The sequence below is a fragment of the Oryctolagus cuniculus genome, chromosome 15 (assembly GCF_051225735.1).
Source record: "Oryctolagus cuniculus isolate XC-2025 breed Fujian yellow rabbit chromosome 15, ASM5122573v1, whole genome shotgun sequence".
Lineage (NCBI taxonomy): Eukaryota > Metazoa > Chordata > Mammalia > Lagomorpha > Leporidae > Oryctolagus > Oryctolagus cuniculus.
The window spans coordinates 36,225,050-36,242,836 of NC_142881.1; the positions used below are offsets into that span (position 1 = coordinate 36,225,050).

The 17,787-nt window shown below is 42.8% G+C and overlaps 1 protein-coding gene across 2 annotated transcripts in view; it reads left to right on the plus strand.

The window, feature by feature from the left end:
* The window catches only part of NOC3L (NOC3 like DNA replication regulator), a 55,592-nt gene that overhangs the window by 29,605 nt on the left and 8,200 nt on the right, over positions 1 to 17,787 (plus strand). The window contains exons 11-17 of one of the 2 annotated variants that reach the window (XM_002718388.6): positions 8,032 to 8,163; positions 10,152 to 10,232; positions 10,565 to 10,665; positions 13,410 to 13,482; positions 13,565 to 13,628; positions 15,351 to 15,422; positions 15,782 to 15,963. In XM_002718388.6, coding sequence (XP_002718434.1) covers positions 8,032 to 8,163; positions 10,152 to 10,232; positions 10,565 to 10,665; positions 13,410 to 13,482; positions 13,565 to 13,628; positions 15,351 to 15,422; positions 15,782 to 15,963 — 705 coding nt within the window. The remainder of the gene's footprint in view (positions 1 to 8,031; positions 8,164 to 10,151; positions 10,233 to 10,564; positions 10,666 to 13,409; positions 13,483 to 13,564; positions 13,629 to 15,350; positions 15,423 to 15,781; positions 15,964 to 17,787) is intronic. The other variant, XR_016222121.1, reaches the window with a different exon arrangement.

Here is a 17,787-nt window from a genome sequence, read left to right on the forward strand (position 1 = left end):
AAGAATATGTCTAAACCATACTTAAAATGGTCTCATTTTTGCAGATGTGCCCAAGACAGTTACCAAGATCTTTAACATGTACTAATGCCATCTTAAACATTCATTCTTCAACAGACTTGAACTAATCACTAATTAGTGACTTGTGAATACATAAGAAATCCTGTACCCATTCATTCCCCAGATTGCATATAGTAAGGCAGCAAATCCAGGCAAGCCCCTGGCAGATCCCAGCTAAAGTGGTTTGCTTATAGAACCCAATAGATTATAAAATCCAATAGAACTAGAAACTTCATTTGATCTGTTTGAAGTTTCTTATTATATTCCCTGTGCAAAAGGGAGATTCTGTATTGCAAGGGACAGCTACAATCACTGTGCACTTTGTGTTACTCTAGAAGTCCGTGTGTATTTCAAAAACACATATTCTAGTTAAATTCCCTAATAGTGTCTATGTTTAATTATATATGCTCTTCCAAATCAATCATAAAACAATTTAAAATGCTGATAGCCTCTGCTACTCACCACATAGACCTGCAGTAAAATATGTTGAAACAAAAAATTAGTCTTCAGGCTCTCTCTAGCAATGCAGATTTGAAAACACTCTGTGAAAGTTCATCTTCATCTGATATTAAAATACTCAGAAACTGAAACAAAATTAAAATGGAAACTAACCACACCACAGGGCATTTATTTTATTTTTTTATTTTATTTTATTTTTTGATAAGCAGAGTTGGACAGTGAGAGAGAGAGAGAGAAAGAGAGAGAAAGGTCTTCCTTTTTCCATTGGTTCACCCCACAAGTGGCCACTATGGCTGGCGTGCTGTGGCTGGCGCGCTGCGCTGATCTGAAGCCAGGAGCCAGGTGCTTCCTCCTGGTCTTCCATGCGGGTGCAGGGCCCAAGCACTTTGGCCATCCTCCACTGCCTTCCCGGGCCACAGCAGAGAGCTGTACTGGAAGAGGAGCAACCAGGACAGAATCTGGCTCCCCGACTGGGACTAGAACCCCGGGGTGCTAGCGCCGCAGGCGGAGGATTAATATAGTGAGCCGCGGCACTGGCCGTCCACAGGGCGTTTGTAAGTCATACTGCTGTGATTAGAAGAAAGGCATAACAGTAAGTGAAAAGGAAAATACCAGTTTCCCATTTGTTCTTCTTGGTGAGTTTTTTATTTTTGTTTTCATTTGGCTTTCTTCTGATTTTATTTCATTAAGTTTATAAAGTGTTCAAAGTACTGTTGGGGCCGGCACTGAGGTGTAGCAGGTAAAGCTGCCACATGTAGTGCCAGCATCCCATATGGGCACCGGTTCAAGGCTTGGCTGCTCCTTTTCTGATCCAGCTCTCTGCTATGGCCTGGGAAAGCAGTGGAAGATGGCCCAAGTCCTTGGGTGCCTGCATCCACATGGGAGACCCAGAAGAAGCTTCTGGCTGCTGTCTTAGGATTAGTGCAGCTATGGCCACTGTGGCCAGTTGGAGAGTTAATCAGTGGATGGAAGACCTCTCTCTTTCTCTGCCTCTCCTTCTCTCTGTAAATAAATAAATCTTAAACAAACAAACAAACAAAAAACAAAAAAAAACTTATCCCTGTTGTAAAGCTTTTGTGGTATTGGGGGGAAATTACTCTGAAATGTAATCCTGGTTCCTTGGGTAGGGGGTGGTGTGGTGAAGTGGCTACCGCAATTGATGGGGGTGTGCATGGGAGGCAGATGAGATAGCATTCTGTTTACATTCAGAGATGTAAACAGAAAACATGGCTTCTCCCAGCAGGCTGCAGATACAGTTGTGGGGAGGGGGTGGCGTGGATGGGCAGGGGTATGCCCAAGTTATCCATCTATTTCCCTATTCTTCCCACTTGAAATTTGAAACACAGTTTGCCTGGCTCTACCGCCCTCTGCTAATCGCAGTTCTGTGGACCTTCAACTTCATATCTTACCTGGTCTGCCCGGGGACAGGGGAAGGTGTGGCGTCAGTCGCCCCATTCTGCTTCTCCACTGCACCTCTGCTGTCTCTGTGACTCTTTGCTCCCTCTGTGTGGACCTGCTCGCTCTCTGCTGGACTCCTGGGCTTCTCCACGGGAAATGCTTGCTGCTCTGTAGCCAGCCTGTATCCCCTTTTGTTATTAACTATCTGTACTTTTTTCCCCACATCCTCACCAGCATTTGTTGTTTGTTGATTTCTGTATGGAAGTCATTCTAATTAGGTTGTGGTAAAACCTCATGGTGGTTTTGATTTGCATTTCCCTGATGGCTAGTGATCCTGAGCATTTTTTCATGTGCCTGTTGGCCATTTGGATTTCCTCTTTTGAAAAATGCCTGTTTAAGTCCTTTGCCCGTATCTTAACTGGGTTGTTTTGCTGTTGTTGAATTTCTTGATCTCTTTATAGATTCTGGTTATTAATCCTTTTTTTTTTAAGATTTATTTATTTATTTGAAAGTCAGAGTTATACAGAGAAGGGAGAGGAAGAGAGAGAGCAAGGTCTTCCATCTGCTGGTTCACTCCCCAGTTGGCCGCAGCGGCTGGAGCTGTGCCAATCCAAAGCCAGGAGCTAGGAGTTTCTTCCAAGTCTCCCACGTGGGTGTAGGGGCCCAAGAGTTGGGCCATTTTCTTTTCTTTTTTTTTTTTTTTTTAAATAGCAGTACACATTTTTTTTTTTTTTTTTTTATTTAACAGAGTTAGTGAGAGAGACAGAAAGGTCTTCCCTCCATTGGTTCACCCCCAAAATGGTCACCACGGCCGGGGATACACTGGTCCGAAGCCAGGAGCCAGGTGCTTCCTCCCTGTCTCCCATGTGGGTGCAGGGCCCCAAGTACTTGGGCCATCCTCCACTGCCTTCCCAGGCCACAGCATAGAGCTGGACTGGAAGAGGAGCAACCGGGACTAGAACCGGCGCCCATACAGGATGCCGGCACCGCAGGCGGAGGACCAACCAAGTGAGCCACAGCACCGGCCCTGACTTAGGTCATTTTCTATTGCTTTCTCAGGCCATAGCAGAGAGCTGGATGGGAAGTGGAGCAGCTGGGCCTCGAACTGGCACCCATATGGGATTCTGGTGCTTTGGGCCAGGGCATTAACCTGCTGTGCCACAGCGCCAGCCCTGGTTATTAATACTTTATCAGTTTGCAAATACTTTCTTGCATTCAGTCAGTTTCCTCTTCACATTGCTGAGGTGTTTTTTTTTTGTTTTTGTTTTTGTTTTTGTTTTTTGTTTTGTTTTGTTTTTTAATTCATTTATTTGGGAGTCAGAGTTACACATACAGAGAAGGAGAGGCAGAGAGTTCTTCCCTGGTTCAATCCCCAATTTGCCACAATGGCTGGAGCTGCGCCAATCCAACGCCAGGAGCTTCTTCTAGGTCTCCCACGTGGGTGCAGGACCCCAAACAGTTGGGTCATCCTCTACTGCTTTCACAGGCCATAGAGAGCTAGATCAGAAGTGGAGCAGCTGGGATTTGAACTGGCACCCATATGTCATGCCGGCACTTCAGGCAGCAGCTTTACCTGCTACACCACAGAGCTGGCCCCACTTAGTGTTTACTTTGCAGTATAGAAGCTTTTCAATTTTGATGTAATCCCGTTTGTTAATTTTTGCTTTGATTGCCTGTGCTTTTGGGGTCTTTTCCAAGAAGTCTTTGCCTGTGTCAGGGTTTCCCCAATGTCCTCTAGGAATTTGATGATATCAGGTCGTAGATTTAGGTCTTTAATTCATTTTGAGTGGATTTGTTGTATAAGTTGTAAGGTAGGGGTCTTGTTTCATACTTTTGCATGTGGCAATCCAGTTTTCCCAGCACCATTTGTTGAAGACACTTTGCTTCATCTGCAGGTTGTTATTAACTCCTTTGTCAAAGAGAAGCTGGTTGTAGATGCTTGTATTGATTTCTGGAGTTTCTGTTCTGTTCCATTGGTCCATCTGTTTTTGAGCCAGTACCAGACTGTTTTGATTGTAACTGCCCTATAGTATGTCTTGAAATTTGGCACTGTGATGCCTCCGGCTTTGTTTTTATTGTATAAGATTGTCCTAGCTGTTTGAAGTGTCCTGTTTTTCCATATGAATTTCAGGATCTTTTTTGTATATCTGAGAAGATATCTTTGGTATTTTGATTGATATCGCATTGAATCTGTATTTTGCTTTGGGAATTATGGACATTTTGATGGTATTTATTCTCCCAATTCATGACCATGGAAGATTTTTCCATTTTTTTTTTATCTCCAGTTTTACTAATTTTATCTTTGTTCTTTTGGTATTTTCGGCCAGTGGTGTGTCAATTTTGTTTATTTTTTCAAAAAACTAGTTCTTTGTTTTGCTGATAATTTGTATTTTTTTTTTTTTTTTGGTTTAGATTTGGTTTGCTGTTGTTTTTCTATGTCCTTGAGATGAATTGGTAGCTCATTTATTTGGTGCCTTTTCAATTTCTTGATGTAGGCACCAATTGCTATAAACTTTCCTCTTAACACTGCTTTTGCTGTATTCCATAATTTTTGATATGTTGTACTGTCATCTTCATTTGTTTCCAGAAATTTTTTGATTTCTTCTATGACCCACTGTTCATTCAGGAGCATGTTTTCCAGTCTCCATGTATTTGCATATGTTCTAGAGGTTCTTGAGTTGCTGATTTCAAGCTTCATTCCATGTGGTCCAAGAAGATGCATGGTATGATTTCGATTTTTTTAAATTTGCTGAGACTTGTGACATAGCCTGGTATGTGTCAATCCTAGAGAAAGTACCATGCACTGCTGAGAAGAATGTGTATTCTGCAACTATGGGATGAAAAGTTCTGTGGATATCTGTTAGGTTCATTTGGTTTCTCGTGTCGATTAACTTTGTTGTTTCCTTGCTGATTTTCTGTTTTGTTGATCTGTCCATGCTGAAAGTGGAGTTTTGAAGTTCCTCATTACTATTGTATTGGAGTCTGTGACTCCCTTTAGATCCCTTATATTTCTTTTAAATAGCCAGGTACTTTGTAATTAGGTGTGTATTTTGTTTATAATAGTTACATCACCTGTTGAATTGAACCCTTAGTCATTACATAGTGTCCTTCTTTGTCTCTCTTAACAGTTTTTGTGTTAAAGTCCATTTTGTCTGATGTTAGCATGGCTACACCAGCTCATTTTTGGTTTCTGTTGGCATAGAATGTCTTTCCATCCTTTCACTTTCAGTCTGTCTGCAACTTTGTTGGTGAGATGTGTTTCTTGTAGGCAGCAAATAGATGGGATTTGTTTTTTAATCCATTCAGTCATTCTGTGTGTTTTAACTGGAGAGTAAGGCCTTTTACATTCAAGGTGCCTATTGATAAGTAAAGATTTTGCCCTGCCATTTTCCATAAATATTCCTATTGTTTAATTTGAATTTCTTTTGTACTTTCACTGAGAGATTTCCTGCCTTCACATTCTTTTGTAGTGATTTACATGCTTCTGTGTTTTTGTGTATAGCACATCTTTGAGCATCTTTTGTAGGGCTGAGCAGGTAGTGACAAATTCTTTGGAAGGTCTTTATTTCACTGTCATTCATGAATGAGAGCTTCTCAGGGTGTAGTTTTCTGGGTTGATAGTTTTTTTCACTTGAGATTGTAATATATCTTGCCATTCTGTCCTAGCCTGAAGAGGTCCGATGAGAAGTCCACTCTGAATCTGATTGGAGATCTTCTGAAAGTAATCTGGTGTTTCTCTTGTGCACATTTTAGAATGTTTTCTTTATGTTTTACTGTGGAGAGTTTAACTACAGTATGTTATGTTGAATATCTTTTCTGGTCATGTCTCTCTGAAAGCTGTGTGCTTCCTGTACTTGGATGTCCCTTTCTTTCTCCAAGTTAGGGAAGTTTTCTTTTATTATTTCACAAAAAGGCCTTCTAATCCTTTCTCTTTTTCACTGCTTCAGGTGCTCCTAGGACCCATATGTTGGTTCGTTTGATAGTACCCTATAGATTCCTAACAGTGATTTTTTAGTTTTCCAGTTTCTTCTTGTTTTTCGTCTGACTGTATAATTTCCTGTGCTTTGTCTTCAAAGTCAGGTATTCTTTCGTCAACTTCACCAATTTTGCTGTTAAGGCTTTCTGTTGCATTTTTTATTCTATTGAATTCTTCATTTCCAAGATTTCATTTTGATTTCTCTTTAATATCTTAATTTTGTGGGAGAAATTCTTTCATCTCATGTACAAATTTTTTAGTTTGTGCATTTTTTAAATTCCATGTCTGGCTTTTCTACAATCTCTTCATCTTTATATGTAGTATTGAAGTATTGTGTTCTTTTGGGGGCATCATGTTGTCATCTTTATTCTTGTTTCTTGAGTTGCTGCATTCATTATTGGACATTTGTGGAAATACTGTTGATTTCTTTGTTTTTTCCCCTGTGGTGCCTTTTATCTTTTGACTGTGCCTCTGTGGGTTGCTGGAGTGAATACCTAAAGGTGTGTGGTCTGTGTAGGCAGGGAGCTCTGTTCAGTTTACCTGGGTGAAGGGTGTGGTAAAATCTCTCTCTTTTTTTTTAATCAGAGGGTAGGTTTATTCTGCTCTGTTGCCATAGACTTAGCTCACCTCCTCTCCTCAATGGAGACCAGTGCTGGGGCACAAATCCCAGTGGGATTAGTCTGCTCTCCCACAGGAACTACACAAAGGATCTCTGTATAAGTACAGATTCCGCAGCAGTGACCATCACCAGGGAATCAGGGAACCTTGAGCCTGTGGAGCCTCCCACAATGACTGCCCAAAGTCCCAGCCATACCCTGAGCCCTCCCACACAGCCTCCTGCAGTCACAAGCACCCAGCCTGTTGTTTGTTCTCCCCACCATACTCAGATATCTCCACTCAGCTGGTTGCTGGTTGTTTGGACATGAGCTGGCACAGATGTTACGTGTGTCATAAATGACACCCGCCCTCTATTGGCTTGTTAGAGAATGCTATTGCAGGGCTATGGAGAGAGAAACCTGCCCCGCACCCCTGCCCTTTTTTTTTTCTCCTCTAGTTTGGTAGGTGCACTATCCCCCACGGAGCTCAGAGGCAGATTCCCTCCAGGCTCTTCCCACCGCTTTATCGCCAGTGCCTTAGGCTGCTGCAGACTGGTCTCACCTCAGTCCAGTGCTGGTGCTGACTTTCTCGGCTGTTGGGGTCTAGTTTTGCATGTCCACACCCTCCAAGTTGTCCACAGTGTCTCTCTAATTTGAATGGAGTTTCCTCTGCCGTTTTTCCCTAGCTCTTTCCCTGACTGTACTCGCCAATTTTTTTAAACTTCTCCTACAGTAGAATAGTAAATTCCCTCCCTGTTCCACCATCTTAATCCAATCCCTGTTAACTTTCGATGGCTGAGGCCAGTGTGGCTCTCACTGTTCAGCCATCTTGGATCCTTGGAGAGTTTTCAATTTGATAAATTAAAGCTAGATTAAAAGTGTCTCAATTGATATCTCCTCCATAGTGGTGAAACCTTTTCCTGGCCTATGTACTCCTCATAGTTCTTTTTCTAATGATTGTTTTATTTATTCGAAAGGCAGAGTTAGAGATATCTTCCATCTACTGGTTCACTCCCAGCTGGCCACATGGCTGTAGCTGGGCAAGGCCAAAGCCAGGAGTCCAGAGCTTCTTCCAGGTCTCCCAGGAGGGTACAAGGGCCCAAGGACTTGGACCATCCTCTACTGCTTTCCAAGGCCCATCCTCAGGGAACTAGATTGGAAGCAGAGAAGCTAGAATTCAAATCCATGACATTGCAGGTGGCAGCTTAACCTGTCATGCCACAGTCCTGGCCCCTCTTCATAATTCTACTCACCAGCAGCAGATAATGTGTTCTGTCTTCCTTATATCCATTAAACTCCAAAGAAGGTTTGTTGTTTTTTTTTTTTTTTTTTTTTTTTGGTAGCCAAATCTTATTGTCCTTTCATAGACATAAATTGCTGAATATGATTAAGAGAAACAGGACTTTGTTAAAATGTGATAAAAAGTTTCAAAGTTTTTGTATATGTAAATGAAGAATATAACATTGTGAAAAGCATTTTTCTATATGCCATTTTTGATAGTGATGTAAACATTAAACTATGTGTTTGCATTTTTTTCAATATTAGATGTTAAAAACATTTTTGTGCCTAAGAATCAAGGAAGTAGAAGTGAAGAAAGATACTGAAGACATTAATAAACCAAAAAAGTTCATGACTTTCAAGGAAAAGAGAAAAACTCTATCACGAATGCAGAGAAAGGTTTGATTTATTTCCTTTTTTGTTAAATGTTTGTTTTACTGTATCTTGGCTAAAATCATAATATTGGCATAGGTAAGAATTCATAGTTAAATCATAAAAATAAAAATTTTGAATCTTTGATCTGCTGGTTCACTTCCCAAATGGCCACAATGGCCAGAGCTAAGCCAGTCCAAAATGAGGCGCTTCTTCCGGGTCTCCCATGTGGGTGCAGGGGCCCAAGTACTTGGGCCATCTTCCACTGCTTTCCCAGGTACATTTGCAGGGTGTTGGATGGAAGTGGGGCAGCTGAAACTCAAACTCGTACCCCTATGAGATGCAGGCACTGGCCCTTCAAATTTATTTAAAACTGAAAAAATAATTTCCAGAATATCTGTTTTTGAATTGGTTTAATAAGTTTTAGAAAACATGGCAGAATTGTCAAAAAGATGATAGTTATAAACAAATGAAGGTAGGCCGGTGCCAGGGCTCACTAGGCTAATCCTCTACCTGCAGCGCCGGCACGTCGGGTTCTAGTCCCAGTTGGGGCTCCGGATTCTGTCCCGGTTGCCCCTCTTCCAGGTCAGCTCTCTGCTGTGGCCCAGGAGTGCAGTGGAGGATGGCCCAAGTGCTTGGGCCCTGCACCCGCATGGGAGACCAGGAGAAGCACCTGGCTCCTGGCTTCGGATCAACGCAGTGCGCTGGCCCCAGCAGCCATTGGGGGGTGAACCAACAGAAAAAGGAAGACCTTTCTCTCTGTCTCTCTCTCTCACTGTCCCCTCTGCCTGTCAAAAAATAAATAAGTAAATAAATAAAATTTAAAAAAAATAAACAAATGAAGGTAAATAGTTTAATTATTTATACCTGCCATTCTAATATATTTGAGTATCTATTGGGTATAGCACATACATAGCCATGGTTGGGAGGACAAAAATTAAATTAGAACAGCTAGAACTTAAAATTTTTTTATTGATATTTGGGAGGTAGAGAGAACAGAGACAGAGGCAACAGAGAAAGCCCCTGTTCACTGGTTCACTCTTCAAAAGTTCAGTTTAGCAACCATTGTTCACTACTCTTATAGGGTTAAGAAGTTGGAGAAACAAGTGTTTTACTGAGTTTCTATTTAAGGTCTTGTTTCATTCATTGTATGTAAATGTGATTCTGTTTTTCTTTTTATTTATTTATTTGAGAGAGTTACAGACAGGGAGAGACAGAGAAAGAGGTCTTCCATTCACTGGTTCACTTTCCAAATGGCCACAAAGACTGGAGCTGGGCCAGTCTGCAACTAGGGGCCAGGAACTTCTTTCGGGTCTCCCACGTGGGTACAGGGCCCCAAATAGTTGGGCCATCTTTCACTACTTTCTCAGACCATCAACAGGGAGCTGGATTGGAAGTGGAGCAGCTGGGACTCAAGCTGGCACCCTTATGGGATGCCTGTGCCACAGGTGGAGGCTTAACCTACTGTGCTACAGCACTGGCCCCAAGCTGGTGTTCTGATATGGATAGATGACATAGCAAGAGATGGCTTAACCTGCTGTACCCTCAGTGCTGGCCTTGGAAGTGTTGTTGATGCCTGACATCCATGTTATAGATTATTTTAACTTTAGGAATTATTTTGAGGCTTAGCATGTTCTTCCTTTTCTCTTTAATCTTCTTTGAAAAATTTAAATTGAAGTTGTAGAAAATGATAGCATATCCCATATATCCACCATTCAGAATGAGAAGATATTAATAGATTGACTTCAGTTTTGCCCTTGAGAAGAAAGAAACCATTGAGAAGAGGTGGGAATCACCTTTGTTTCTCTTTCTGATCTCTCTTTCCTGCCTTCCTCCCAGGAGGCAACTGCCACTTGAATTTGGTTTGTATACCTCTTTTTTTATTTTTGCTTATATGTGCATTTATAGATAACTTGTAGGTATTGTGTGTGGATTGTTTATAACATACACATATTCTGCTGTTTTCATGTAGTGGCATGTGCTCTTCCTTTCTTTCCCCCCTGATCTATTTCCAGTGGAAGAAAGCAGAGGAGAGACTGGAGCGGGAGCTTCTGGAGGCGGAGGCTTCAGAGAGCACGGAAAAGAAGCTTAGACTGGTAGGCAGTCTCACATTCTGCTACGCTTTAGGCAGTTAGGATTCTAACAAGAAACCTGTTGTCTGAATTTGTGGTTGTACAGCTCTGGTTTACTTCATGAGACTTAGATACGTGAATTTTATAATATGCAAGAAACATGATGTGATCAGTGCTAGTTTTATGAAATTATTGGATGTGTGTTCTCATTCTGTTAAAATTCCTAGTACTGAATTGCAGGGAAGGGTGGTAAGGAAAAGAGAAGGGAAGGTTGAGCTTTGAAAGTCAAGATTTATTAACTCAAGAGACAACATACCATATTATGCTAATATTGTTGTGTCTGTTTTATCTGCCAGCACACAGAAACTCTGAATATTGTGTTTGTAACCTACTTCAGAATATTGAAGAAGGCACAGAAGTCACCTCTCCTGCCAGCAGTTCTAGAAGGTCTTGCCAAGTAAGGGCTGTGTTGGTTAAAACCTTTTAGATTATAAATAAATAAATAAATAAATAAATAAGACCAAAGTAATCCTGAATTTCACAAAATTCATTGATGATGAGCCAGTGCCCTCAGTTCTGCTTCCCTTTTAGTCAGCCACGTTGAATCTGTTTACAACAATGGACTCTTGGTTTTCTCATCTCAAAACTTGTATTTTGAGGGGCCGGTGCTGTGGTGTGGTGGGTGGGGCTGCTGCCTGCAGTGCCAGCATCCCATATGGACACCGGTTTGAGCCCCAGCTCTTCCACTTCTGATCCAGCTCTTTGCTATGGCCTGGGAAAGCAGTGGAGGATGGCCCACATCCTTGTGCACCTGCACTTGGGTGGGAGACCCGGAGGAAGCTCCTGATTCCTGGCTTTGGATGGGTGCAGCTCCAGCCGTTGTGGCCATCTGGGGAGTGAGCCAGTGGATGGAGGACCTCTCTCACTGCCTCTGCTTCTTTATGACTCTGCCTTTCAAATAAATGAATAGATCTTTTTTTTAAAAAAAAGGGGGGGGGGAGGGTAACTTTATTTATTTTTTTTAAGATTTTATTTATTTGAGAGGTAGAGTTACAGATAGTGAGAGGGAGAGACAGAGAGAATGGTGTGCCTTCCACTGGTCACTCCCTAAATGGCCTCAACAGCCGGAGCAATGCTGATCAGGAGCTAGGAGCCAGGAGCTTCCTCCGGGTCTCCAGCTTGGGTGCAGGGGCCCAAGCACTTGGGCCATCTATTGCTTTCCCAGGCCATAGCAGAGAGCTGGATTGGAAGAGGAGCAGTCAGGGCTAGAACCGGCGCCCATATGGGATGCTGGTGCCGCAGGTGGAGCATTAACCTACTGTGCACAGCACCGACCCTGCAAAAACTTGTATTTTAAGATCTTCACAAATTCTTCCCTTGTGCTTTAGTAAATGCTAGATATCTGTAAGGTCTTAAGGCTCATGTCTCAGTTCTTGGTTCTTTTTACTTATGTTGATTATCTACCATCACACTTTGAGTGGCTCATGCCAGTCGTCTATTTTAATCCAGTTTGTACATCATTTCTCTAGTCCTGCATAATCTATTCCTGCTGAAAAAGGTCTTTGTATATTCTCCCTCTCTCTCTCTTTCTTTTTTAATTGATTAATTTATTTGAAAGGCAGAGTTAGAGAAAAGGAGAGACAGAAATATCTTCCATTCGCTGGTTCACTCTTCAAATGGCCACAACTGCCAGGGCTGGGGTAGGCTGCAGCCAGAGACCAGAAGTTTCTTCCAGGTCTCAGGGAAGTAGCAGGGGTCTGAGTACTTGGGCCACCTTCCACTGTTTTCCCAGGTGCATTAGCAGGGAGCTGGATTGTAAGTAGAGCAGCTGGAACCCAAATTGGCACCCAAATGGGATGCTGGCATTGCAAATCACTGTCTTTACCTGCCACAGTGCCTTGCATATTCTTTCAACACTGGTGAATGACCTTGTAGGAGAATGAGAGTTGTATAATGGTTGTTATAATAGCTTTTCATAATTATTTGAGGTAGTATCTAGTAAGAATATTATGTGAATTATGCATACATACAGTCCCTCTCCCTCTCTCACTCCCTGCACCTCCTCCAAAGCATCTGAGTTTCCTGCATGGGTGGCCAGGGCCCAAGTACTTTGGCTGTCTACCAGTGCTTTCCAAGGCAAATTAGCAGGGAGCTGGATTGGAAGTGGAGCATCTGGGACTTGAACTGGTGCTCATGTAGGGTGCCAGTGTTGCAGGTGGCTTTACCTGCTACACCACGTGCTGGCCCTGAACATGTTATTCCTAAGGTCTTTTTCTAAGATTTACATAGGGTCAAAGACTTCACTAATATTGAATGGTATTCTGACTTTAATCTACACAGTATCTGATATATTAAATGGAATATTCACATTTAGTAGCCCAAAATATCATTTCTCTTTAATTCTGTTAGTACTCTCCATTATTTCTAGAAATAGAAACCCAGGGCACTCGTAATTTTTTGGGTATCACTTAGATAATTAAGAGCAGAGCCTAAACTAGATACCAGTTCTAGTATTATTTCCTTAAAAAAAATTATTTTCAAAGGCCAAAAGAGAGACACCTTCCATTCACTGATTCGTCCCCTACCAGACGCTCTGGAGCAGGTTGGGTGGCAGAGACTCAACTACTTGAGACATTTGCTGCCTCCCAGGACCTGCAGTAGCAGGGAAGTTAGAATTGGAAGCAGAGTTGACTCAAACCTGGGCTCTCCCATGGACGCAGTTGTTTTAATAGGTGTCTTAATGCTTTGTCTAATGCCTAGCCCCTATTTCCGTTTTAAAGCTATCATAGCATATAGTCCATATTTTTATGAGTGGCAAAATCTTTCCTCTTTTCTCTCTTCTTAGCACTGATTTTCTTAGAAGCTGATACTTCTGGCTCCTCCTGTATGACTTAGAGTAGTGCTGGAGAAATTATCAACTTTGCTCAGGGATATTTGATCTCAGTGACTTCCTTCTCAGGGCAGAGGTCATTTTGTGGTATTTTTAGTCTGTTTCGTGTATTTTAGTCTGTCTCGTGTACTCTAGTGCTCAGTGTGTGAATTGTCAGGCCAATGAATCAATTAAAAGTATTGATAATTGCCACTACCTCTATCGTAGCTAATATTCTGAAATAAACAACATTAAAAAATTCAGAAATCAGTGTTTATCTGCTTTATTTCTGCTTTCAGGATTTCTGATAACTAAGTTTTGTTTGATTTTAGGTTTGCTCACCTTATAAATGTCGAGTTTTTTGATGATTTATTAGTAGTTCTTCATACTCTCATTGAGTCTGGTGTAAGTAACTCTTATTGCTGAATTACTTTTTAAAGATATTAATGGTAATTATAATTTTTAATGATTTTTTTTTTTTTTTAAGGAGCTAAGCTATCAAGAAAGTCTGCACTGTGTCCAGACTGCTTTTCATATTCTTTCTGGGCAAGGTAAGCCTTTTTTTTTTTAAAAAAAAAAAAAAAAAACCAAAACAAAACATTGATTGATTTGTTTGAAAGTTAACTCTAAACAGAGAAAGAGAAAGATCTTCTATCCACTGGCTCACTCCCTAGATTACTGCAACAGCCAGGGCTGAGTGAGGCTGAAGTCAGGAGTCAGGAGTTTCATATGGGTCTCCTATATGGGTGGCAGGGGCCCAGACACTTGGGCCATCTTCAGCTTCTTTTTCCAGGCCATTAGCAGGGAGCTGTTTTGGAAGTGGAGCAGCTGGGATGTGAACCAGTGCCCATGTGGGATGCCAGCTTTATAGGCAGTGGCTTCACCATTATCCCACAGTGCCAGCCCTAAGATTTTTTTAAGATTATTATTTTAAAATAGAGCTATAGAGAGGGAGAGACAAAGAAAGAGAAATCTTCCATCTGCTGGTTCACTCCCAAAATGGCTGAAACAGCTAAGTCTGGGCCAGGCTGAGGCCAGTAGTTCAGGTGGGTAGAAGGGACCTAGGTATGTGGGCCATTCTCTGCTGCATTACCAGGGAGCTGGATTGGAAGCCGAATAGTTGGGTCTCTAGCTGATGCTCTCAGGAGAGATACTAGAGTCAACAAGCGTGGCTTAACCTGCTATGCCACATCACTAGCTGCAAGATATTTCCCCAGTGAATTTTATTTTTTTAAGAATTATTTACGGCGGTTCCACGGCTCACTAGGCTAATCCTCCGCCTGTGGCGCTGGCACTTTGGGTTCTAGTCCAGGTTGGGGCGCCGGTTCTGCCCCGGTTGCTCCTCTTCCAGTCCAGCTCTCTGCCGTGGCCCAGGAAGGCAGTGGAGGATGGCCCAAGTGCTTGGCCCTGCACCTACATGGGAGACCAGGAGGAAGCACCTGGCTTCTGACTTCGGATTGGCACAGCACGCTGGCCGTAGCGGCCATTTAGGGGGTGAACCAAGGGAAGGAAGAACTTTCTCTCTGTCTCTCTCTCTCACTGTCTAACTCTGCCTGTCAAAAAAGAAAAAAAAACTAATTATTTATTTTGGAAGGTAAGGTTATGGAGAGGCAGAGAGAGAGAGAGAGATTGTCCATCCTCTGGTTCACTCCCCAAATGGCTGCAGCAGCTGGAGCCAGGAATTTCTTCTGGGTCTCCCACGCGGGTTCAGGGGCCCAAGGACTTGGGCCATTTTCTGCTATTTCCCAGGCTATAGCAGAGAGCTGGATCAGAAGTGGAGTGGCTGGGTCTAGAACCGGCACCCATATGGGATGCCAACACTACAGCTGGCAGCTTTACCTGCTATGGGACAGCGCTGCCCCCCAGTCAAGGAGTTTTTGTTTGTTTGTTTGTTTTTATTTGAAAGGCAGAGTTGCAGAGACAGAGAGAGAGAGAGGTCTTCCATCTGCTGGTTCACTCCCCAGATGGCCACAACTGTGGGAGCTGCGCCCATCCGGAGCCAAGAGCTTCTTCTGGGTCTCCCACTTGGGTGCAGGGGCCCAAGGACTTGGGCCATCTTCTACTGCTTTCCCAGGCCATAGCAGAGAGCTGGATCGGAAGTGGAGCAGCTGGGACTCTTACTAGTGCCCATATGGGATGCCATCACTGCAGTCAGAGGCCTTACCTGCTATGCCATAGTACCCCCACCTTCCTTTCCCCCCCGGACAAGTTTTGTTTGCTTCATTTTTGGAGGCTGTAAATATACCTAATTAGTATTTATTATTATTTAAAAGGTGATGTTCTGAATATTGATCCAATGAAGTTCTATACACATCTCTACAAAACACTGTTCAAGTTACATGCAGGTATGTATGTTTAGATATTTCTCTATTACAGACTTGCCTCTTAAGAATATATTACGTCTAGAATTACAGTCAATCGTGGATGAGAAATAAGAATGGGTACATAAAATGTTGGCTTCCCAGTGCCATAAATATGTATTTAACTTGGGTAAGACTTGGAGAGAGAATTTTCAGAATTGACTGGAGGTGCAGTAACTATAGCCCACTGCATCTTTTAGTAGTTCACCAGTACTACTTCATTGGTTAGGAAAATGGTTTAGGATTAGTGCAACAGTTCATCTTGGGTTTTTCTCAAGTTAAGTGAAATTTGCATAATGCAGAAATAAAGAGTACAGCCCTGATGGATGTGTGTGCTGTTTCAGGTGCTACCAATGAAGGTGTAGAGATTGTACTCCAGTGCCTTGACATCATGCTAACCAAGCGCAGAAAGCAAGTTTCTCAACAACGAGCCCTGGCTTTCATCAAGCGCCTTTGTACCCTTGCTCTTCATGTTCTTCCAAATTCAAGCATTGGCATTTTAGCTACTACCAGAGTATTAATGCATGTAAGTAGTAATACAGATGAACAGAGCTTAGTTCTTAGTGGTGCAGTGACATTTTGTTGTTATTTTTTAAAGATTTACTTATTAAAGTCAGAGTTAGAAAGATATTCCATCTGCTGGTTCATTCCCCAGATGGCTGCAGTGGCCAGTGCTGAGCCAGGATAAAGCCAGGAGCATCATCTAGGTCTCCCACATTGGTGTCGGGCCCAAACATTTGGGTCATCTTCTGCTTTTTCCTGGCCATTAGCAGATAGCTGGATTGGAAATGAAGCAGCCAGGACCTGAATCAGAGCCCATATGGATGCTGGCTCTGCAGGCAGTGTCTTTACCCAGTATGCCACAGCAAATATTTCTATAAGAAAGATTTTTTTTTTTTTTTTTTTTTTTTTTTACAGGCAGAGTGGACAGTGAGAGAGAGACAGAAAGGTGTTCCTTTGCCATTGGTTCACCCTCCAATGGCCGCCGTGGCTGGCGCGCTGCAGCCGGTGCACTGCGCTGATCCGATGGCAGGAGCCAGGTACTTATCCTGGTCTCCCATGGGGTGCAGGGCCCAAGCACTTGGGCCATCCTCCACTGCACTCCCTGGCCACAGCAGAGAGCTGGCCTGGAAGAGGGGCAACCGGGACAGAATCCGGCGCCCCGACCGGGACTAGAACCCGGTGTTCCGGCACCGCAAGGCGGAGGATTAGCCTAGTGAGCCGCGGTGCCAGCCAAGAAACATCTTTACAAGTGGGATTTCAGGGTGAAAAGAATATCTTCTGTTGGAAGGTAAATTATATTCAAAGCAAGCCAAGATAAAACATAATCTTGCAATTTTTGTTTTATAATATAAACCCCCTTTTTTCCTTAAAGATTTATTTTTTGTGGCATAGTGGATTAAGCCTCTGCGTTTGATGCTAGCATCCCATATGGGTGCTGGTTCAGGATCTAGCTGTTTCCTTCCAATCCAGCTCCCTGCTAATGTGCCTTGGAGAGCAGCAGAGGATGAACCAAGTGCTTAGGCTCCTGCACCAATATGAGAGACCTGGAAGAAGCTCTGGGCTCCTGGCTTTGGGCTGGCTTGGCCCTGGTAATTGCAGCTATCTGGAAAGTGAACCAGTGGATGGAAGATTTCTCTCTGTGTGTGTGTCTCTCTCTGTGACATTGCCTGTCACATAAGTTAAAAACAACAAAAAAATTTATTTATGTGAAAGAGTCACGGAGAGATCCTCCATCTGCCAGTTCACTCCCCAGGCAGCTGCAACAGCCAGGCTGAAACCAGGAGCCAAGAGTTCTGTCAGGGCCTTATAGCTCTTATACAACCATAAATTAAAACGTAAATACAAGTACAGACCAATAATATCTTTCTTTAAAAAGATATTTATTTGAAAGGCACAAAGAAGGATATAACTTCATCTGCTAGTTAACTGCCCAAATGCCTGCAATAGCTTGTTTTGGGCAAGGCTGAAGGTAGGGGTGAGGAATGCCTCCCACTTTGGTGGCAGGAACTCAAGTACTTAAGCCATCCTCTGCTGCTTTCCAAGTGGCAATAGCACAGAGCTAGATTGGAAGTGGAATAGTCAAGACATGAACAGGCACACCAATATGGAATGCCTGCAACCCCACCTTCAACTTAACCTATTGTTCCACAGTGCCTGCCTCAACATTCTTTAAATAACAGTATTCATTTTAATTAATTTCTCTCTCTCTCTTAAGATTTATTTTTTTATTTATTTGAGGGACAAAGTTACAGAGAGAGGGAGAGACAGAAAGATTTTCCATCTGCTGGTTCACAATCCAAATGGCCTCAATGACCGGAGCTGAGCTGATCTGAAGCCAGCAGTCAGG